The sequence below is a fragment of the Bos indicus genome, chromosome 5 (genome assembly GCF_029378745.1).
Source record: "Bos indicus isolate NIAB-ARS_2022 breed Sahiwal x Tharparkar chromosome 5, NIAB-ARS_B.indTharparkar_mat_pri_1.0, whole genome shotgun sequence".
Taxonomy (NCBI): Eukaryota; Metazoa; Chordata; class Mammalia; order Artiodactyla; family Bovidae; genus Bos; species Bos indicus.
The window spans coordinates 112,614,220-112,637,727 of NC_091764.1; the positions used below are offsets into that span (position 1 = coordinate 112,614,220).

General features: G+C 37.5%; 1 protein-coding gene across 1 annotated transcript; it reads right to left on the reverse strand.

Annotated features, from left to right (window-relative positions):
• Nucleotides 1-880: 880 nt before the first annotated feature.
• ST13 (ST13 Hsp70 interacting protein) lies at nt 881-23,482 on the reverse strand. The gene is made up of 12 exons (XM_070790467.1): nt 22,941-23,482; nt 18,914-18,971; nt 17,527-17,602; nt 15,535-15,605; nt 12,371-12,437; nt 9,891-9,975; nt 9,657-9,767; nt 7,057-7,159; nt 5,369-5,485; nt 4,474-4,522; nt 2,244-2,377; nt 881-1,748 (listed from the first exon to the last, which is right to left on the reverse strand). Exons 1-12 carry the CDS (start codon nt 23,048-23,050, stop codon nt 1,620-1,622), a joined length of 1,110 nt encoding a protein of 369 aa, XP_070646568.1. The 5' UTR covers nt 23,051-23,482; the 3' UTR covers nt 881-1,619.
• Between the last annotated feature and the right edge of the window lie 26 nt (nt 23,483-23,508).

The window sequence follows — 23,508 nt, forward strand, 5'->3', positions numbered from 1 at the left end:
GCATTTCTATTTGCTTGTATACAGCAAAGGGTGAGAACCTGAATTAACTTATGATTTCAGAAATGTGTTCCATGGAGTTTACTTCACTGCTCCCACCGATTCCTCAAATAAGCAAAGTATAGGGGGTCTCATCCCTTGAAATTTCTGTTAAACACTGGCACTTTACATTGAAAGATAGTAAGCAGAAACCCAGCAATTCCTGTTACAGTGCTTGGACTTAAGTCTCATTTAATGTAAGAATTGGATGTACGACAGAAAATCATTTTCTTTATCCTTGGAAGAGAGGGAAGGAGAGTAAAGAGAGTTGCAGTATTTAAAAACTGAATAGAACAATGAATCTTTCACAATGCTGACAACTTCACAATGAAGAATCATCATGAATCTCATTAATTCTTCAGTGATTAGGAAGTCAAGTTTCCCTCTCTGTGTATCAATTAATTCAAACTTCTCCAAAGATTAATACTACAAGATAAACTCAAACTGCAATAGGTATTACCTAAGTAGGAGACCAAACATCAAAGGGAATCCCTTCTTCCAAGGTCCTTTGATATGTTACGATTTCACCAAAGAGAAAATCTAACACTTAAATATGAAATCTCTTTGCCAAGTAAGAAACTGAAGCTATTATGGGTATTACCCTACATTGTCACTGTATTAAATATTAAACCCAGCGTTAAATATGCCTGTATAATTATGCTATGAATGATGATAGCAGTGATATTCGTGAAAAAGGACCATCTTTTTAGCCCAAGAAGAGTAGGAGGAAAAAACTGTGAAAACGAGCAGAAAAAGCGGACAAAGAACTGGGCATTTCCTGATGTGAAAAGGACATTTTTAAACACAGAAATACAGAAAGGAAAACATTCCCTTATTTCCCCTATGTGGAAATATGAAACAATTTATTTTAGGTATGAGACAAGAACAGAGCTAAGTAATCCAATTTTACTGCAGCATTATAAAAACCATCCCTTCACCACAGTGTAAGATTTAACTGCATGTGCACAAGGGGACATGTGATATAAAATGTAGTAAGACAGCTGCTGCCCTGCCAAGTACTTCCAGTCCCTCCCCAGGTCCTACTGCAATACTGGTGGTCCCAAGAGTTCCAGAAGCAAATCATTTAAGATAGTAACAACAAAGCAATTAAAAAGACAAATCAAAATGCCTCAGTAACCATATGTCCAATTCAAACTTTATCTATTTAAATGCTCTATTTGCCTCCCACTAACAAATCTTTATTTCACTCAAACTTGTAACAATAAATCTTCCACACTGATGTATCTGACTTGCCTAATTAATTCAAAGGAAAAAATAAAAATCATTAGTAAAGAAAAATGTAGGGGTTAATACACCTTTTTAATTTTAAATATTTTTAAGGTTTAAAAATTGCTTAAAGTTTTAAATTTCTAGTAGGAAAACATTATCTGAATGAATACCCTAATGGCAAACCGCTGTAAAATGTTTTCAGCTGCATTTGGGGCAAAGGGGTAGGGATTATCTTCAAAGCACCCCAGCTTTCTTCATGAGAAGGTCAGAGGTACACTGGTTTGTATTATTGCAACATCCATTAGATGATCTAAGTTGCTTTTCCTCCAGCAGGGCTTTACGTCAGAAGGGCATTATGCTTGACCCCCAAATTTGGCCGACAATTTACTGATGAGATTCATAACCTTTGGGTTGCTCTGATATTTTGACATATTTGCCGGGTTCTGGGCCACATCCTGGAAGGCCACCATAACTTCTGGATCCTGCAAAGAAAGGTATATGTAGTATTAAAAAAATATTCTATGGGTCATCAATTTTTTATCCTAAATCCTATCTCTTAGACCTATAGTTCTGATATACAGCGGAAACCGACACAGCACTGAAAGCAGTCATCCTCCAGTCTTCCTCATGGCTAAATCAACTCAGATTTGCACAAGCCCCTGAAGCATAAATATTATTAATGAGCACTTCAAAGTCAAACTCAACTATGTCACTCAAGACAATTGAAAAAAAAGGTATACAATTTTGATAGAAAAGGACAACTGGATATAATTACCAACTATTGCAGAGTATTCCCTATAGACAGCTTTTTAAAAACTTAAACTACTCATTCTGAAAAACAGAAAATGAATGTCACGACTACATAATTCAGCTCAGTAAAATATGGCTATCAGAGTAACTTTAATATGTTCCCACATAGAATTAAGAAAGAAATGCTTTAATGATATAAAGTTCAACTTTGTTCTTCCAAGTCTTACCTGCATGGCTGCAAGGACCTCTGGATCACTAAGAATTTCATTGAGGCCAGGCATTCCTGGCATTCCAGGCATTCCCCCTGCCATTCCAGGCATTCCTCCAGGAAAATTACCAGGCATTCCCCCAGGAAAGCCGCCTGCAAGAATAAATGAGAGATCTGTATAGACACCAACCATATTCCCAAGTAGTCTGAGAGTATATTATTTCCTTCTGATAAAACACATGTGCATGCACAAAGAACAAGGGTGCTGCTGAACACTAAATAGTCTGAACATTCAAACTGGATGATACAAGACGTAATTTTTATCATCACATTTCCTCTTTAAAAATAAGGCTGTAAATACTTTTTCCCTAGTAACAAAACTATAGAGAAAGCTAATAGTCCCTTGGAATTATAAAATTAAAAAGTCTAATGTTGATACTGGAGAAGGAAATTGGCAACCCACTCCGGTATTCGCATGGGAAATCTGATGGACAGAGGAGCCTGGTGGGCTGTAGTCCATGAAGTCGCAAAGTGACAGAACACACACCAATGTTGACATATGGCAGAAACTGATACAATATTGTAAAGCAATCATCCGCCAATTAAAAATAAGTATTTTTTTAAAAAGAATAAAATTAAAAAGTGTAATAAGTCATCTTCTCAGTCTTTAATATTATTCATCTGTTTCAATTTAAAGTTAATTCGTGTTTTTTTCTTCTTAAAAGCAATATTCTTCTAAGCAGTTATTCCTTCAAGAACTACCCTAAATACATGTTATAAAAAGTTGTGGATTTTTAGAAGTTCCCTGGTGATCTAGTGGTTAGAATTTGATGTTTTCATTGCCGTGGCCTGGGTTCAATCCCTGGTCAGGGAACTGAGATCCTTTAAGCCACACAACGTGGCCAAAATTTAAGGGGAAAAAAAAAAAGCCTATGGATTTTTAAATCTTCACCCAAATTGCATCAAAATTTCTGAAAGTGAAAAAAAAGTTCTAACAAAAACCAATCTAATTCTAGTATATTTTTAGATTATAAACTCAAATTTTTCTACTCCATTTTTCACTACCATAAATCTTTACGTTCACTGGAGATATTCTAAAATCACAATTAACACACTATAATAATATAGGGACATCCTAGAGAGAAATACAGGTAACATTAACATATTCTATGGATCAAGTCATTTTAAGTAAAGCTACTCTAAAGAAGAAATATATACAACAAAGTGATTTCCATCTGTCTCAACAATTCAAACACGCCCATAAATAACTAACAATCACAGGTAAGGAGACCTAATCAGATAAGGAGACCTGAAAACAACTTCTAGCTTCCTGTGCTGCTGTGACTTAACTAGTCTCCACAAAAATTATTGACCCAAGGCAACAACGGTGAGCCAGTCTGCTTGTCAAATCTATGTAATAAAGCCCATCATACAAAAAATTATCTCAAGTGCTAGCCCACATTAGTGGTCATTTTCTAAAATAAGGAACCTGATATGAGGTATTAACCTATAAACAAAAAGTAAGCCATGAGCTAAAATTTATTTTTTTGCTTTTGCTCCAAGTCATCCCCACCCCTTTTCAGTTGCCGGCACATGACCTTTCACAACAGCAGCAACCTTTTCTAGCCTCTGATCACGTAAATTCTAAGTAGAGAGGTGGTGCGTAGCTGCCTCTATAACCCTTCACAAGAAAGCTAGTTACTTGGAAGCTGCCGATTCCCCATTACAATGACAAACTCAAAAAAAAAAAACTCTTCATCTTTACATAAACGTCACACTGCCTCAATTCAGAAAGTATCCAAAAATATACTGAGTACCTTTTAACAGCTCTTCTACCTGTATTGCAGAGGCCTCTGCTGGTGGCTCAGACAGTAAAGAAGCTAAAGAACCTGCCTGCAATGTAGGAGACCCAGGTTTGATCCCTGGGTCGGGAAGATCCCCTTGAGAAGGGAATGGCAACCCACTCCAATACTCTTGCCTGGAGAATCCTATGAACAGAAGGAGCCTGGCGGGCTTCAGTCCATGGGGTCGCAAAGAGTTGGACACCACTGAGTGACTAACACTTTCACTGCTACTATTCAAGGCTTGCAGGAAAATAATACACTGTACTTCCAATAACAAAATTTTACCAAGAATGAAACTTTCCCAGGGACTAATGGTACTAAATAGAATACACACATCTGAGCCCCAAAATGAATAATCCCCAATTATCTACAATATTAGGAATTTTAATTTTTCTTTCAAAATACCTGGAAAAGAGCCATACTGAGATCCTGATTGTCTTCTGGCTTCTTCCTCCTTTAATATGAAAAGGAAATAAATTACATAGTAAGAAGTCTGCTGTCCATGCCTACCTTATCCATACAAACCATGAAAAAACTGTAAAATAAACTAGCTAGAGGAGGTACAAGAATGACAAGTTTCAAAAGGCAGTACTGGGCTAAAGACAACATCCCATTCCTCAAAAAACCAATTTTCAATTGGATTCTCAATGAGGAAGTTATTACTTTTGGTGGGCTTCCCAGGTGGAAGCTAGGGGTAAAGAACCCGCCTGCCAATGCAGTAGACATAAGAGCAGGTTCAAACTCTGGGTCGGAAGATCCCCTGGAGGAGGGCACGGCAACCCACTCCAGTATTCTTGCCTGAAGAATCCCATGGACAGAGGAGCCTGGCAGGCTACAGTAGTCCACAGGGTCTCAGAGAGTCGGACATGACTGAAGCAACCTAGCATAACTTTTGGTAATGATTTTAAGTAGTATTTTTGACTTGGAACTAAAACTAAGAAATAGTGAGTCAATTTTAAATAGCTATGAATTCACTACTAAAACAGAAGGTATCATAAAACTCAAAATATCAAAAAACAAAGCAAATAACACTGCCAAGTTTTAAATTAATTACCTGGCCAGGAAGAAGTATTGATTTTAGGAGAACACAAGCAAGGATATAAATTGGTGCTATAAAAACTCACTTAAGAACTTGAAGACTAAGCAATGAAGGGAAGGAAAACCTCCTTTTAAGTAGTATCACTATCCTACAGAACTGCAGCCAGCTCTTTTTATTTTAAAAAGGCCAGGAATTAGAATGATATCCAAAAAAGTCTATCTACCATATCTCTCTTTAATGGTTTAGGTACAGAAATTTTACCCTCTGGGCTCTCTCATGTTCTTCCCGAGCCTTCTTAACCCTTTCTATTCTTTCTTTGATCTCACGCTCTTCACGTTTTCGCTCATACTTTCTCCGATGTTCAGCAATTTTCTGGGCCTAGGAAAGAAACAGTCACAGAAAAATGTCTTCTCTGAAAATGGAATAAGGTCAACACAAATCAATGGTTTTGTTAAAGTATTATTTTTCTTTGGGGAAAGAGTAAACTTAACACACAGTTCTGAAAAATTAGGTTTATCTTACAGAAAAAGACCTAACTCAGGCACAAGGAGATGGTGGATAAATTTTGGATTAATGAGGCCACCATTAAAGGGTGTGAAGAGGCAACCATGTTTGGGCAGCTACAGTTCACGTGCAGGCAGCAGATCTTCTTAGAGCTACCATGACCAAGCAGGGAGACTTAGAACCTCAGTGATGAGGTGAGTGGGCTTCCCTGGCAGCTCAGCTGGTAAAGAATCTGCCCGCAACGTAGGAGACCCCAGCTCGATTCCTGGATCAGGAAGATCCCCTGGAGAAGGGACAGGATACCAACTCCAGTATTCTTGGGCTTCCCTGGCAGCTCAGATGGTCAAGAATCCAATGCAAGGGACCTGGGTTCGAATCCTGGGCTGGGAAGATTCCCTGGAGGAGGACATGGCAACCCACTCCAGTATGCTTGCCTTGAGAATTCCCATGGAGGGAGGAGCCTGGCGGGCTACAGTCCACAGGGTCTAAAAATTTTGAATAGGACACGACTGAGTGACTAAGCACAGCAGAGGCTTATCAACTGTGACCCAGAGAAAAGAGGCTGGGATTTGAAGTTAGAGGAGTGTTAAAAATTTCAAACAATTAACTAGAGCAAAGATGATAAACAGATGTCAGATTGCATGACAATTCTTGCCCGATACATGCCATGGGAAGGCAGAGACTGGGAACACATATAGCAGTTATTTCCCACAGTTTAATTATACTTAAGTTTTCCTCATCAATCAAATGAAGGGGCAAGGAAGAGAAGTATGTTAGTTTTAACTATAAGGATCAGCCAGGCACTAGTACACAGTACATGTCAAATACTTGGAATCTAGCATTTATTCATAGAATAGAAATGTAAGATTCATATTCAACTGTTACTTTAGCTTCTTCATGATTATTTAAAAACTTTGTGTTCTAGAATATTTCACTCAGTAACCTTGTTAATTTAGCCCTGTTACAAAAACAAAGAAAATCAAATCATCTGACAGATTAAATTTAATAAAACTTCCACAGTCTTTGAGAGTAAATTCTTCAGAATGGAATTTCACACAAAAGGAAAGATTTGCCATGTAGATACACTAAGTTATTTTAACTAACAATTTTAGACAGAAATACAGACAGACCAGACTCAATCTTGGGTCACATTTTCTAGATTTTCTGTTTTCTCCTTTGCTATAAAGTTGATGCCCCCTTTACCATTTCTAACTTTCTGGTTATATCTTTGCAGGCCTGCAGAGCTTGCTGTAAATAACTGCAGGAGAAATTAAAGCATGAAAACTCAATGATAGTTCCTGAATTCAACACAAATTTAAGTGATTACAGATTGTAACTTCTAATGGTCGTTTCTTTGCATCTGCAGTAAATTTACTGCCAAGGGTTAAGTAACAGAGCCAAGGAGTATCACCGTAATGACTTTCCTTTCCTTTACTTTAACATACCCTTGGTTGAACTTCCTTCAGCATTGCACTAGCATCTTCATCATAATCCAGCTTACAGGCAAGGGCAAGATCATGGGCAGCTTCTTCCCAATGGCCCAGAAGTCTGAAACAGATTTAAAGTCATTTTTGGAGGCCTTTATCCATATTCATTTATGTAGCACAGTGTCTTTCTTATAAAAATAGGACTGTAACAGAAGAGGTTTAAGTTAGATAATGAACTAATTTAATTATTACATTTCCACTCTATAAAAATTTAGTATGAGTTTATTTCCTCTATGGTAACTGGGAAGCTGTTTTACTAAAAAACGTTTAAAAACTTAAAAAAATTTCTTTTTAATTCAGAATATATTTTAAAAAATTATGTAGAGCCACAACTTTCAACTCATCAAAAACAGAATTAAGGGGTGTGGGGTGGCTCTGGGGCTAGGGATGGCGGTGGTAGCCGTTGTAGCCGCTCCGGAACCAGCAGGAGGAGCCCAGGGAGCGCCGTTAAGATGGGCTGGCTCCCAAGCCAGTGGGGAGGACACTGCTTCTTATTACAGCTGCTCAGAAGCGCCACTGGAAGCTCAGATGTGGGCGCTCCAGCCAACAGCACAGAGGGGTGCAAGGCAGTCACAAAGCCGCCCCTTCTGACGCCCCAAGGAGTAAGCCGACCCTTTCCAGGATCCAGAACACCACAAAGCAGTATGAAATCTGTTCATGAGAGGAGTCAGGAATGCCTTCCACCAAAAAAAGACACCTCCCCGTGACCAACAAGGATATGGAGAGAACCACCAGCTGCTCAACTAACCACACACCCTCCAGTGATGCCTCTGAATGGTCCCCAAGGATTGTGGTGGCCGGGCAGAGCCAGGCAGGAGCCAGAGTCAGCCTGGGGGGCAATGGAGCCGAGGCCATCACTGGTCTGACAGTGGACCAGTATGGCATGCTGTATAAGGTGGCTATGCCACCTGCCACCTTCTCCCCAACTGGCCTCCCATCTGTGGTGAACATGAGCCCTTGCTTCTCAAAAACAAAGAAACAAAAAACAGTTAACATGATGTGTATTTAACACGCTACCTTCTATATGCAGTAAGAAACAATACATGTGTACACATTTTATTTAAAATAGAAGATTAATAAGAAACTAAAGTTTGGTGAGTGAGTGAATGATGTCGCTCAGTTGTGTCCGACTCTTTGCAACCCCATGGACAGTAGCCCACCAGGCTCCTCCGTCCATGAGATTCTCCAAATGGAGTAGAGGATAGCAATGGAAATGAGACTTCTCTGGGTATACCTATTAACTCAGTTTTGACTCTTAAACATGCAAGTGTTTCACATACTCAAATAAGAAAGGACAGAAATAAAGCAAGCCCTAACCCTGAACACAAACAGAAATAAAAAGAGGCTACTTGTTTATCACATTGACAACATTAACCATGCAGGAAAAATTTATGCAAGTAATTTTTAAAATAGTATTTTGACTATATCTTAAGTGAGACAGAAGTATTCTAAGGATAAGAAAAAACTACCAAAACAAAAAAACAACCCCCCACTTAGAGGGTGTATTATTTCTTAAGGCACGATTCTAGGAGAATACTGTCAAAAAATACAAAAGGGAAAACATTTAACGCTGAATTTTAATTGAAAATGTCAGTATATACTCAAAATTTTTAAACTTTTCACCCCAAGAACATTATATAGGTTAACTGAAATGACAGTGATGATATCCTGGAAACAATAAACATACCTAGTGGCCAAACTTCAGTTTTCCACAAAATAGTCCCACTAAAACAAACCATGATTTCCTGAAGAAATGGTCTATTCCAAGTCAAAGTACAGAATGAGTTCTTGTACCAGAAGACAAAGAAATGCTCAAAGACAAATGGGGTCTTCAAGACAATCCACAGCAATGCATGACCTTTCGTATACCCACAAAGCATTAATAACAATTTTCCAATCTTTTACCTGTATCTTTAACATTGTCTTCATAATCATTAGAGCTACTTTACTGAGTCACCTAATACAACAGGTCCCAAGCATGCTCACCTCCAGCTGCATCCCCCTTGAAGCACAGACCTTTTCCAAACCAGTAAGACGTAAACAGCACAGGGCATTTCACCCCAAACCACAAAGACTTATCCACATATTAAACTTTGCTTTCAGGTCTGATTACTAATCTGGGTGAAATTCATTTATTTTCCCCTTTATCTGATAGTTCATGTTACCGAGCAGTGATTGAAGTAGTTTCAAGTTGCTGTATTCCTTCTTCCATAATATACTGGTTGTTTAATGTTAAGTTACAGTGACAAAGTCTTAAAATAAGAGAAAGTTTGTAAGACACTGATATAAAGTTACTATCTTTTCTTAGAGATAACTTTGAGAAAAATCCTTGGCTACATGTGGCCAAAGATGTTAACACTGATATTCACTGAATGGAAGAAGTGAAAAGAATTCTTATTTTCTTACTTGTTCCGTATGACATAGTCTCTCAGTTTTACATATTAAGCATGTACCTACCACATTAGGTTTCTTTTTTTTTTTTAATAAAAAGAAGGTATATTAAAATACCAGATTTTAAATTTAAAGAGCTCTGAAAATAACTAGGTTCCGCTATTTACCTGTGTGCTTTCCCTCGCCACTTGTATGGCTGAGCTGAATCAGGATTTATTTCAATAGCTCTGTCACAGTCTCGGATGGCAGCATTTGGCTTCTGTAATTTGATGAAGACACTAAAAAACAAGTTTGGTATTAAAAAGTATTCATTTCAAACAATAACATCTTTAGGATTGCCATAGAAGCAATTCTATCTAAACAAATAAGCAGAAATTAGCTCTTTTATTTAGATTTCTCACCTGGCTCTCTTGGCATACAGAATAGCCAAACGAGGATTTAGCTTAATGGCATCTGTGAACAAGTCAATGGCTTTCTGTAGTTCACCTAAAGTGAAACAAGTTTATTGAGAAATAGTGGATAAAAAATATGAACTGTTTATCTCTTTTATTAGCCTTTCACATTCCCCTTTTAGTCCAGTAGAAGACTAGTTTCTAAATTAATACACAAAAGTAGCTCTTCAAAGCAAATCTTTACTAGACCTATACTGTAAGTCACCCAAGACAAGAGATAATTTTGGGGAACACAACCCCCCTTAAAAATATCAGAATACCACACTCTTGGTAAGACTTACTGACTTTTTAAATTAAGATAAAATCAAAGGCTAAGGCAATTTTATTCCATTAATTAATTTTCTTCTATCCATTAAAAGGATAAAATTAAACTTATAAAAAAGTACCCATACTACATTCATGAGGCTGATATAGAAATTAAAAAAAAAAACTAAACATATCAGAGACCAATAAACTATACATAGCAGAGATGGTTCACAAGCCAAAAAAAAAAAAAGGGGGGGGTGGACTAGAACTGACGAGAGACCATACCCGTATTTTAAATTCATTTTCAATATCCCATTCTCATAATTGCTTCTTTTGTTTATTAGTACCTTCAGTAAAGTCAGTTAATAAACATAATACACAGGAAACCAGTGAGACAAAACAGTTTTAAAGTAAAGGCCACAATTCACTATGAAAAATCTTTACCCAGTTAACTCAAGTGTTAAGGACCTTAACAGAACTCATGAAACAATGCAGAAAAATGTTCTGTCTTATCAGTTACTCCTACAGATGTCTATTAGAAATTAGGTCTGGATGTCTAACAAGCAATTCACATCTACCACATTCAAAATGAAACTCTTAATTCCTACCCCATCTCCAAATCTATTCCCCTACCCTACATTCTCAACTAAACACTTTTTATATATATAATAGAATAACACAAGTAAATGTATTAGAGACAAAGATTTTGACTTTATAAACTAAATGGCTCCTTCGTTGTCTAGTTTAGAGGTCAGCAACATTTTCTAGAAAGGGCCATTTAATAATTTTCAGGCTTTGCAGACTAACAATCTAACTATTCAGCTCTGCAGTTTTAGTGGGAAAGCAGCCTCCAACAAAACATAAATGGGTGTGGCTCTGTTCCACCAACTCTATAAAAACATGAGGTTGCAGTGTGCAAACTGCTGATCTACCCTCAAGCCCCAATTCTTGCAGTTATTCTTGACTGCACAATCTGAAACCAAAACTCCTTGTGTCTCTACTTTTAAAATGTATCTAGAATTTAACCACTCCTCATTCTGCTAGGTAAACAGAAATCCTATGGGGCAGGGCAATTAAGAAAAGATTATTGTGGAAAAGGAATGGTCAGGAAGAGAAGTGGCTGGGACAAATTGCTGGGTACAAATTAAAAGTTGAAATAGGTGAAGAAGACCTTTATACAGAAGCAGTAAAGCACAAGTAAAGGAACAGTGAAGGAAAGTGAGAATGGAGGATTAATATTCAAAAAGAGAACAAGGCTGGGACGGCAAATATGGGATCTGACTCTAGCAGCTCTAATGCTATAATTATCTTCAAAATGTATGCAAAAGTTAATTGCAGGTTACAAGCAAAGGAGTGTGTAACAATAAAAACAAGTTATAAGTACAAATAACCTAGGAACAGTGAACAAAAAGCAACAGAGACATTTCAGGTAGACAACCGATTAAGGTAACTGCAATAGTATAAAGGAACCTGAATAACAGTCAGTACTGAACTCATTCTAGGGCCTTCCCTGATGGCGTGGAAACCATTTTAAAATAAAACTTTAGTCATCTAAGACGATGAATGAAGTCCAAATGCACAACAGCATTATACAACAGCATCTATTCAGCAATGGCATTGTGACACTACACCACAGTTCTGAAGGGGTCTGCTCCGTACCCAATTAATAATTTGTTGTTATACATTTTAAGTAATTAAACAATATACTTAATACTATCAGCACTCTCCCATTCTGATAGGATTTTCTGAAGAGGTTCTAACATGCAGAGACTAGAACAAGACTGTTATGTCAATGGACAGTATTTGTGAAGGGTTTTACTATGTAAAAAGTTGAGGCTCACTGATCTAATACCCTTTGGGGTGAAGTCGTCCACCTTTTAAAGGCCTCTTGTCAGGGGAAAAACACTATAGTCAGGAAAGCACAGTCTTGGAGTGACAATCAGGATCTGTCTACATTCTGAGGCAAGATAATGATACTTGAGTGCTCATTTCAGCTTCTCTATCAATGGGCAAGAGCTGAGTGGAGAACAGGACACCTTCTTCTCCAGCACAAAATACTCAAAAAATTTAAATTCCCTTTCACTTTCCCATTATTAACAGTTACTGTAGCAGAAAATTAGAGAAGAGAATATTCAGACTACTACAGAAATATAGCAAAGAGAAAAAAAAAAAAAACCACTCACCATCATTTAGGGCATCAATGGCAGCCACTTTTTTATCATTTGCCTGATCCATCATCTCCTCAGTTATCTAGGGGGAAATTGAAGATCAACTCAGTAGAAAAGCAAAGACAAAGAGGAAACAATTTGGATTTTCTTAGGGGTGTAGTAATCACAACTCCCATTTTCATTCATTCGACTCTGGTCTTCAGGGAATAAAGAGGATAATTATGATAAATAACTAGTAAGAAATTATACAGGATACATTTTAATCTTTCATACTAAACAATAAATTTCACTCCCTATACTCTGCCCTAGACATGATTTTTGCTTCCCTCCATCCCGATTAGAGCAGGTTTTTCCCACCCTAGTTTTTTTCAAATCTTTTCTAGTTATTCACAAGTATAGGCATAGCTTTTTTAAAATTGTACTTTGCAAAAAAACATTACACCTTTTACAAACTGAGGGTTTTTGGCAACCCTAGGAGTCTACAGGAGGTATTTTTCCAACAGCACTTGCTCACTTTGTGCTGTATTTGCTATGGTGATCTGTGATGTTATTACTATGACTTGCTGAAGCCTCAGATGGCCAATTTTTTTTAGCAATGAAGTACTTTTAAATTAAGGTATGCACATTTTTAGAGACATAATGCTATGGCACACTTAACAGACTACAGTATAGTGTCAAGAAAACTTCTTACATGCACAAAAAAATTTGTGTGACTCACTTTATCCTAAGGGTCTGAAACCTAACTCACAATATCTTGGAGGCATGCCTGTACTATAAAACCCAGTCTCCTCACAAGTGAAAAAGTTAGTTCCTAAGAGGCTTGAATCTTCACAAGAAAAATGTCTCATTCTTTTGGTCCAATAACCATCCATGAGCACCTATACTAGACAGAACAAGACACTGTACAAGATGTTGACACTACAAAGATTAGCAAATGTCCTACAAGAAGCAATTTAACAAACAAAAATCCACTCTATCACCATCACTATAGAATATGCTGGCTAATTCATTAAGAAAATGATTTGACAGATTTAAAAACTGGAAGGAAAATACCAAGCTGTCTTTATACCTATTGCTATGACAATTCAATGAAGTTCTCAGAAACAAAAGCTACATAAAATATAAACCCAGAGTTCTTCCACATCTGTAAAAGTCAACTCTAAAATACAATAGAAGAGGATACCATTCTAAGAGCACACCAGACTTTCAAGGGAGGGGAAGGGGTGAGAGATAAAATTCTGTTAAAGGACACAGATAAACACTATGCTCATGAAAAATCTATTGACTACATCAATCTAACCCCAAGTTACCCAATAAATTAAAAGCAATTCCAACAAAAATTCATACAAGTTTTGGACAAACTAAAAAACCCTTTTAAAAAGAACAAAGGAAAACACGCTTGTCAGATAGTAAAGTATCCTGCCCAGCCAGGATAATTTGCAAGATGACTTCAGTTTATGGCAATATGGTACACATGATACTCTGAACAAGTCTAAAGCACACCTTTCAAAAGCCATCTATGACCTAAGAATGTAGAAATCCTCAAAGAACAAGATTAAACGAAGACATGAAATTCAGCCAGGTGCCAGGCACTCCATTTGCTTTTAACACTATGGAAGGTACCAAACCTGGTGACCTTGCAATTCTGTTTTTGAAGATAGTGCAGGACACATGAACCAAAGTCTAGATTCAGGTGACACAATGAATGCTGCCTGCTCAGACAGCCTCCAGAACCAATCGGGAACCCCAAACGCCTATTCCAAACATAAACCTGTGCAAAGAGGGAGGGCTGTGCAGTGAGGCGAAAAAGAAATCTCCACTGAAAATTCATAACCACAGTCACATTACTTGTGTAGTTGAACATGCAAGGAAAAAACCATGAAAATTTAAAATGGCCCTTGAGTCAGTAGCACCAAATCAGAGTGTTGATGGAAGCAAACATATCCCTCTCCGGAGAAACACACCTTCTATTTAGGCCTCAAAAACTTTCCATAAAACATCCACACACACAGTCTCTCTCTCGCACATGAACTACAATAAACAAAGTACCTCAATGAGCAAGAATCAGGAAAAATAACAGGAGAATAAGACCAGCAAAACAATGTGATAAAAAATTTAATGTGTTTTGAGACTATTTAGGCAAGATCTGAAAATGAGTAAGGAGCAAGACACTTATAAATAACCAAGTCGTCTTTAAAATAAAAACCAAAGCAAAAATATCAAAATGAAAAACAAGCATTCAAATTCCAACTTGATAGAACAGCTGATTAGACAAAGAAAGTATAGATAATTCATCAGTGTTAAAGAGATGGAACTTAATGATGAAAAGGTCTAATGTGTCTAACTACGGCTCCTGAGTGATAGCAGAATGGGAAAGAAGCCATTTTTGAAAGAGATACTAACTGTAAATACTTCAGAGCTTAAAAAAAAAGTTAACCACCCTAGGATTTAAGATGCCTAGTAAATCCCAAGTAGGATAAATACAAAGTATTATAAACCTAGACACACTGAGATGAACACCACCATTTTACAAAGTAAGTATGGCAATGTTGAAATATGACAATATTAAGTAGTGATGAGGGCCTGAACCAATCTATTAAGCTATGATTAGTATATTACAGCGTTTCTCAAGCTCCATTTCATTATCAACCCCCAAAAAAGCTTACTAGGCATTTTCCCCTTACTTCTTACCTCCTCCATTTTAATTGTGCAGACATACTCCATACATGTTAATGTGTTATGATCTTTGGAATACTACTAACCACTGTAACACCTAAAGGTTTTTTTCAAGATCCATCTCCTAAGAATCAATTTTCACCACCTTGAGATTAATATAGTGTGCTGTGACAAAATCATTTTAGATAACAACTGGTACTAGATATCCCATTAACAGGCAATTTCACTTGTAGAAATGTGAGGTGAACTCTATGGTTTCAAGAGCAGTTCAACCAGATGTGAAACTGAAACAGGTTAACAGAAAACAAGCATTTTGTTAGAGTATGATAAAAAATACAGGGAGTTTTCCCAAATATTTTAAGTAACAAATGCTTTCCTAGATGCCTTAAGTCAGAGTAAGATTTAACATGCCCTTTTCCTAGGAGAAACACATCATAAGATAACTGCAACCGGTAAGCTTTCACAGTCCTGACAGCAAATAGAAAACAAGCCATTGACTTTACCTCTACATTTTCATCTCCCATTTCTTGAGGTGCATCAGTGTCTGGTTCAATCACACCTTCATTGTCAATTTCTGTCAAAGTTAAGAAAATGCCAATAAGAGCTGTGCTATCCAATATAGTAGCCACTGGCCACAGGAGGCTATTAAAAACTAATTAACCTTGGCTTGTGTAACTGATGAACTGAAACATTTTACTCTAGGTTAACTTAAATATTTTACTTTGTTAGTTTTATTTAAACTGATATACTAAAATATTTTCTTGTAAAACACAATCCTAGTGTTTTAGGAGAGTCACTAGTCCTTGTACGTATTACACACAGACACACCACTGCTTTAGTCAATTGCAACAAACCGAATCAATGCAAATACTCTGTTCTACATACCAAGACATTTACGCTTTTTTTTTTTTTTTTAATTTTACGCAGATAGCGCAAGTTACTGTAAATCATGGTAAAATATTTTTTTTTTTTTACCATTTTCTGTCTGAAAACAGAACGGATAAATTTTAAACTAAAAGTATACTACTGACAGGGCTTCCCAGGTGGCACTTGTGGTAAAGAGCCCGCCTGCCAATGCAGGAGACAAAAGAGATTTGGATTCAATCTCTGGGTAAGAAAGACCCCCTAGAGAAGGGCATGGCAACCCACTCCAGTATCCTTGCCTGGAGAATCCCATGGACAGAGGAGCCTGGAGGGCTACAGTCATAAAGGGTCAGATACAACTGAAGTGACTTAGCACAGCACATACTACTGATACAGTATTAGGAAACATATTTAGCAAAGTGAATTTGATAAAAGCAGTTTCCTCTAAACAGTCAAAAAAGAATGAAATTAAAGTTAGCTACCTGAAATCAGAATTCACATCCAACAAAAAAAATTTTAATTAATTTTTAACAGGAACTGAGCTTGTGTGTGTGTGCACTCAGTTGTGTCTGATTCTCTGCCCACCAGGCTTCTCTGTCCATGGAATTCTCCAGTCAAGAATACTGGAGTGGGTTGCCATTTCCTCTTCCAGGGGATCTTCCCGACCCAGGGACTGAACTGAACTCTCATCTTCTTCACTGCAGGCAGATTCTTTACCTGCTGAGCCCCCAGCTTAGTTCAAGCACAAAATGCTTAATTTTGTAGGAATTATTATAGTCATGGTAATTTTCATAAAACTGTAAGACTAAAAAATATTTTACAGTAAGTAAAAGATCTGATTAAGCCCACAAACAACAAGCTCTTTCCAACATACCAAAGATCAAGAACCAATTCGAAATTTTAAAAATTTTAAGTATTTTTTTTTAGCTTTTAGATAGGTTCTATGAATTAAGAGACTATCCAATTAATAACTAGGGTATATATTTATAGTCTCAAAGGACCTCCTAATTTATGAAGAAACTTATCAGTCTGCAGTCTGAAAAAACAAAACCAAATAAAACCCCAGGCCCATGACACATCAATTCTTCTAAACTGAACTAATATTACTAACATAGATGCAGATACTAAAGGAAAACAATTTTTTGGTACCTGATTCAGTTATTTGAAAACTTTTACACACATCTAGAAAAACCTGGGTATGTGACCCAACTTTTTCTACAAAAAAATTTTTTTTTTTTTTTACAAATTTCATGAAGTCTGAATACTGATCAAGTATTTCCAACAAAAATATAACATCTGCATTGAGATATACTTTAAATACTTAAATACTCTGAATTTGAAGACCTAGTATGAAAAATGGAAAAACAGCTCATTAATAATTTTTCCACACTGATCACATGTCGAAATGCTAATAACATTTTACATATTAGTCTAAATCCATTATTTGAATTAATTTCAACTGTTTTTAATTTTTAAAATGTGGCTACTAGAAGAAAACTTCAAGTTTCATATGTAGTTCATGCTATACTACTATTAGCACTGATTAGTATATAGTACAAAAAATCAACACGGGATCATATTATAGTGATCATATTATATTATCAAATACACACTAACTACCGTCTCCTCACCTAGATCACTTTCCTCACTTGACGGTTCGTCTGTCTTTACGTTTTCCTCCGTCTTCTTACTATCTGTTTTTTCTTCCTAGCAAAGGGAAGGTAAACAATGCTATCAGCATTTAATAACACACCCAATACATATTCTATTAATTTATACATTTATATATATACTATTCACATGCATTACATTTCAGTTGTTAATGTTCTTTCTTGTTGTGTTTGGTACACTACTTTTAGTTTTCTATTTTTATTGCTCTTTTTAAGTTAAGTATAGGTCCACTCCCTTATCCAAACCATTTAGACAATGAGTTTTAGAATTTTAAAAATGTTAAGATTTTAGGAAGCTAATAAAGTGGATATACCACATATTATGCCTTACCAGGCACTACAGTCCACAACTCCCCATAATCAAACACATTATTACTTTTGCAAAATAAAGTTTTTAGCAGAGATACATATTAAAAACAATTTTATCTTCATACATATTTATCATATGGCAAAACAGCCTACCTAGGGCTCAGAATCTACCAAACCTGACAAATGACTCATCTAAAAAAAGAATTAACTATTTCTGGAGCTTTTACTTCTCTCATTTCACCCTTCAAAGATAACGTTAAATAATAAAACGGCAAATTTTCTTATCAATTTAAGACAGCTAACGAGAAAATTCTGAGGGGAGAAAACCTTCTAGACATAGAGGCACAAAATAAGAGAAAAAGAATTCTGGAGAGAGCACTCTTCCCCCACCCTCATCTCTAAACTTTAGCTACTAGTAACCTCTCCGAGCAACCTCCCTACTGTACACACCTTTTTGGCAAATATGCTAAAGCAACACCCTGAATCACACTCAGAAATATCCCTCAGGTAGTAGGCAGAAAAAATAGAGCGCAACAAATTTGGGCTGTTTTTCCATTTACTTTCCAAATATTAATAAAGTACCTACAAAAATACTATACTACGTGCTAAAAAATGATGATAATTATGAATGAGAATTCCCCAGAGGCCCAAAGGTTAGGATTCACTGCAGTGCCAGGTTTCATCCTCAGTGGGGAAGTAAGATCCAGCAAGACATGCGGCATTGCCCTCCCCCACCACAAATGATGAAGACTACAAATGCATAAAATTACAGAGCTTACCACCTACAGCTCATGCATGTAACATGCATCCAGCATTTATTCTCACTTATTTTACAACACAGTGAATATTCAACCCCACATTCTAAGTATCAAATCAGATTACAGAGATTTGACTGCAAAATAGAAATTTTACCAAGATATTTCCAAGTGATTTCTTGGAGAAATCAGGGGTGGTAATTTGAGGGCAGCAGGTGAAAAACATTCCTAAGAAACCTTATAGTACTTTATCACTAAACATACAAATGAAATTCATAACTTACCTTGGTATTTTCTTCCAATTTAGTTTTATGAGCAGCAGGTGGTATTTTACCCCCCATGCTTGAGGAAGATGAAAAAAAAATATATTTAGAAAACTAAAATTAAATGTGCACCTTTCCCATTCTATTTAATGTGACAGTTATCAAAAAGAATCTTCAATTACTCAGTATCTTTGATAGTGATAATGAAAAATGGCTCCTGTGTACCAATTACTGAATCATTACACAATCCAAAACACTAAGCATGCATTTCAGCAGAGTGAAGGGATTTAATGATAAGGAACAAGCATACAAATAGGACAAAATTCTTTAAAAATAACTTTTCAAAAGAACATAATAATCAAATATGAGTTCTTTTCAGTTAAATTTTAATGAAGACACTAGAATTCTTAAACTAAGTCAGTTTCAAAATGCAGCATTCCAGAATGTATTTAGGATGACATCCAAACACAGTCCTAACAGTTTAATTCATGTTAAAATCTTGGGAGAGTATGGCAAAAACCACTGCAATATTGTAAAGTAACTGGCCTCCAATTAAAATTAAAAAAAAAAAAAACAACCTTGGAAGGTAACAGTCCTGCCAAGGAATGCAGTAAACAAAATCTAACCCTAAGGAAAGATCAGACAAACCCAAATTGAGGTAAGTTCTATAAAACAACTGGCTCATAATATTAAAAATTGCCAAGGTCATGAAAATCAGTAGGACTGAAGTACTATCTCAGAACAAAGAGACATGACGACAAAGCGCAACATGTAATTCTGCAGACTAGATAATATTAATGCATCAGTTTCCTGAGCTGATGACTGCACTGCAAAGGACAGTCCTTGTTTGTAGAAAACACACACTAAATGGCACTGGGGACAGTGTTGGAAATAGTTCAGGAAAAACGTTCTTCATACTACACTTGCATTCTGTTTGCAAGCTAGAAACAGTTTCCAAAAAATTTAAAACTTGGGAGGAAAACCCAAGAGGGTTTATTCATAAACTAGATTTAGAATTTCTCACACTCCAAATTCTAGTTAACTACTGGAAGGTAACACCAATTTATAGGTACACAAGTTTTATTTTATGCTTCCAAGATTGAAAACAAGCTAGTTCCCTGTCAAAATTGCAAACTGGACTTTGTCAATACAGGCATTTACGTAGGACTAGTGCAGAGACCTTCTCATGTGGAATCACAGACTTCAGTCATAATTCTCTTACTTGGGTAACATTCAGTCTACTTTGCTATAGTTACTGACACACGTGTACAAAAAACTGGGTGCTATATTCTAAATTCACTGACAGTACAAATGCATTCGGTTCACTTCATTTAAAATATTTGCTGAAACAAAGGTTTACTATATAGCACAGAGAACTATTGGAAAAGGAAATGGCAACCCACTCCAGTATTCTTGCCTGGAGAATCCCATGGACAGAGGAGCCTGAAGGGCTACAGTCCATGAGGTCATGAAGAGTCAGACACGACCAAGCAACTAACACATAATGGAAAATAATTTTAAAATATATGTATAACTGAATCACCTTGCTGCGCACCTGAAACTGTATTTCAATAAAATATATATATTAAAAAAAAAAAAAAGAGTATTTGCTGAAGAGCAACGGTCCATGTATTGTGCTGGAGAACAGAATACAAAGATACTCCCTTTTATCTTAAATTACCATAAAATTAAAGGATAAAAAGCACCTACAAGATAGAATGTAGACCGAGTTGTCAAATAGGAGAAAACAGCATCAGAAAACACTTCTGCCTCTAGAGAAACAAAAATATTCCAAAACATATTTCTGGGAAAGAATGTAGCCTCCCCAATTCCCACTAGCTACCAAGCCAAAATTTTTTCTTCATATTTCTTTGTCCAGTATATTAAACTTATAAATTCTTAAAACTAAATGAAGTTTAAAGGTATAAATAATGGTAGAAATTATGGCAAATAAGCAAAGAGACTGTCTAAGCCCCGGTATCCATGACTAATTTAGTACTGGAGTGGAGGAAAACCTGAAATGGAAACCTAAAGTGGCATTAGGTTTAGGAATATTCTTAGACCTTCCAAGTCTCCACATTCAGCCCAATCTACTATTAACCTTGGACTGCTTTAAGGCGGCTGATATGAAGGCAGAAAAGAGAGGAATTAAAACACTTCAGAGACCACAACCATTTAAGTTTAAATTTAGATGGAAACAAATAACAAAAGCTTGTAGGTTAGTACCTCAACTTAAACGTTCAGAATCAGATGTGTTCAGAATCAGAAAAAAGACCCTTCGTTCCACACTTAAGCCAACAATTTAGTCTACCAAAAGAAAAATATAAAAAGAACCAGAAAGAAAAACTGGAATTACCTATGGGAAACATTAAAGTAAGACACAAGGTTATTATTATTTTTTTAAACGACACCTGAGAGTATTTTTCAGACCTTAAATCATAATTCTCTTACACAGCGACCAGCTCTCCGGGATAAGTTACAACAATGTTCTCAGATACGCTTTAACTTTTCTTCAGGGTCCTCTCTACCCCTCTAGTGGTGGCACAAACCATGTATCCACTGGGTATACCGTTCACTCTTGATGCCAGTGATTTCTTTCTGCAGTATAGGTCCCCTTTTCCTGCAATTTTAAGAACTTGGACTAATTGTAGGCTCATTCCTCTCAAGAATGGATAATAAGAGGAAAGCACACAAATACCTTAAGTGACATTTTTGGATCAAGTTATGCAATAAACAACTAAAATCTAGATCTCAGTTTCTAGTCCTGAAAATCTAACTGCAACTCTTATGGGCTTTTTTCTGTCAAAAAGGAGAATTTGCAGAATAGTATTCTTAACTGTTAACAACTGTTACTAAACTACTACAGTAACTAACTGTAAGTGTGCTCAGAATTTTACATAAATATCAGGAGCAGAAATCTTACAGTAGCGAGAAAACTGGTATGCATAAACAAGGACTGAGAAACTGAAAGAGAAAAAAAAAAAAAAAGACTATCCCACCACAAACAACGTTGATGGATCTGAACTTAAATCTCTTCTTTACAACAAGCTCATTGGAAGAATTAGTCTTTCAAATGTTGGCTCATCATTGGTGCATCTTTCCCTATAAAAATCTTACTGAAGAAAACAGATCAATGTTTAGGGTAGTACCTTTTAAGGGTCTCGTTTCTTTGTACTGTCGCTACGTATCACCGTGAGATGCGATTTTGTATGTCATCTCTTTCAAATTCCTCACCAGAGGTATTGATTTTAAAAAATCATCTCGGGGAAGGGTTCCCTTTCTTCCTTAAGTTCCCCTCCAAAACGCAGAATACGAACCTCTAAATATCAAAATGAGTTTCTGTGTTTATTCATTTGTATTACTCAATAGACTGTTCTCATACTGTTTCATAGCTAGCATCTGGCACAATGCCTGTTCAATTAATTTTACGCTCGTAGCGACGTACTCTGGAGTTACAGATAACAAGAACAGACGGTGTTAACAAGGGGGTTCTTAAAAAATCATTTTTCTTTCAGTGTTTGAAGTGATGGAACTGCCACTACCAAAGGACAAGAAGGGATTCACAAAATAACTCTACGCACTTAGAATCGTAATCGCATAGTTTTCACTTGTACCGTAACTTATTAACCACACCAATTTTTAAGAGCATAGTGCGTGTACGAGTTGCTTTGTGTTACTGCGACCTCAACAGGACACCAGAGACGGCAAGAAAAACAACTCCACGCTAAAGAGCCGTCTTGCGGCCCTCCCCCCTCCCCGCCTCACGTCTACAGTGTCCAGGTCCCCGCAACACTCTGCATCTCCGTATTTCGACGAAGACACACCCCTGGACACCTCAGGGTGCAGGGAACCCAGCTCTGCCATTTCTTTCCGCGCCTCTGAACCATCTAAGCGTCCCGATCCTCCATTAGCCCCTCGAGGTGGCCTCCAGGGAGCGAGCCCCGCCGCCGAGCTCCCCGCTCCTCCGCCCCGCGCCAGCTCGGGGCCCAGCACCCGCTCCGGCCGTCCCTGTTCCCTCCCCCCAACGGTCCTCAGGCCCGGGTCTCACCTCTCCACCCACTCCCTCAGGAAGCGCATTTCCTCGGTGTGCAGAACGCTCGGGTCCTGCTTACACATTTTCACGAAGGCTCGAAGCTCGCTCACTTTGCGGGGGTCCATAGTTAAGCAGTGGCGGGAGGCGGCGGGCGCGGCGAGGGCGGCGGCCCGATTCCAGGCCCGGGCGCTACTTCAGCGTGACCGCGTCAAGGGGGCGGCTGCCGCGAGGCAGAACAGACTAGAACCTCCCCGGCCGCTGGCTCCGCCCACCCAACGGTCTCGTGACCCCGGGTCCTTCGCCTGTTCATTCCTACTCCCTCTGCCGCTGCCCTGCGCACTGCTCAGAACCTTCTAGAAGCGTGGCTGTTCGTGCTGTTGCCTGCCTCTCCATACACTCTTTCTTATATTAACTCTAGAACCGGTGCTCTAGAGGGATCATCCTCCCATCCGGTGCTTTCAAGGAGGCGGAAGCTGTTAGCCTCTGTGGGGAGTCATTTAGAATAGAATAGTCTCTTGAGTGTGACCATTAAATAGAACATGATGCCATGACGCCACCAAGATGGCCCTCCGGTCGGAGCGTC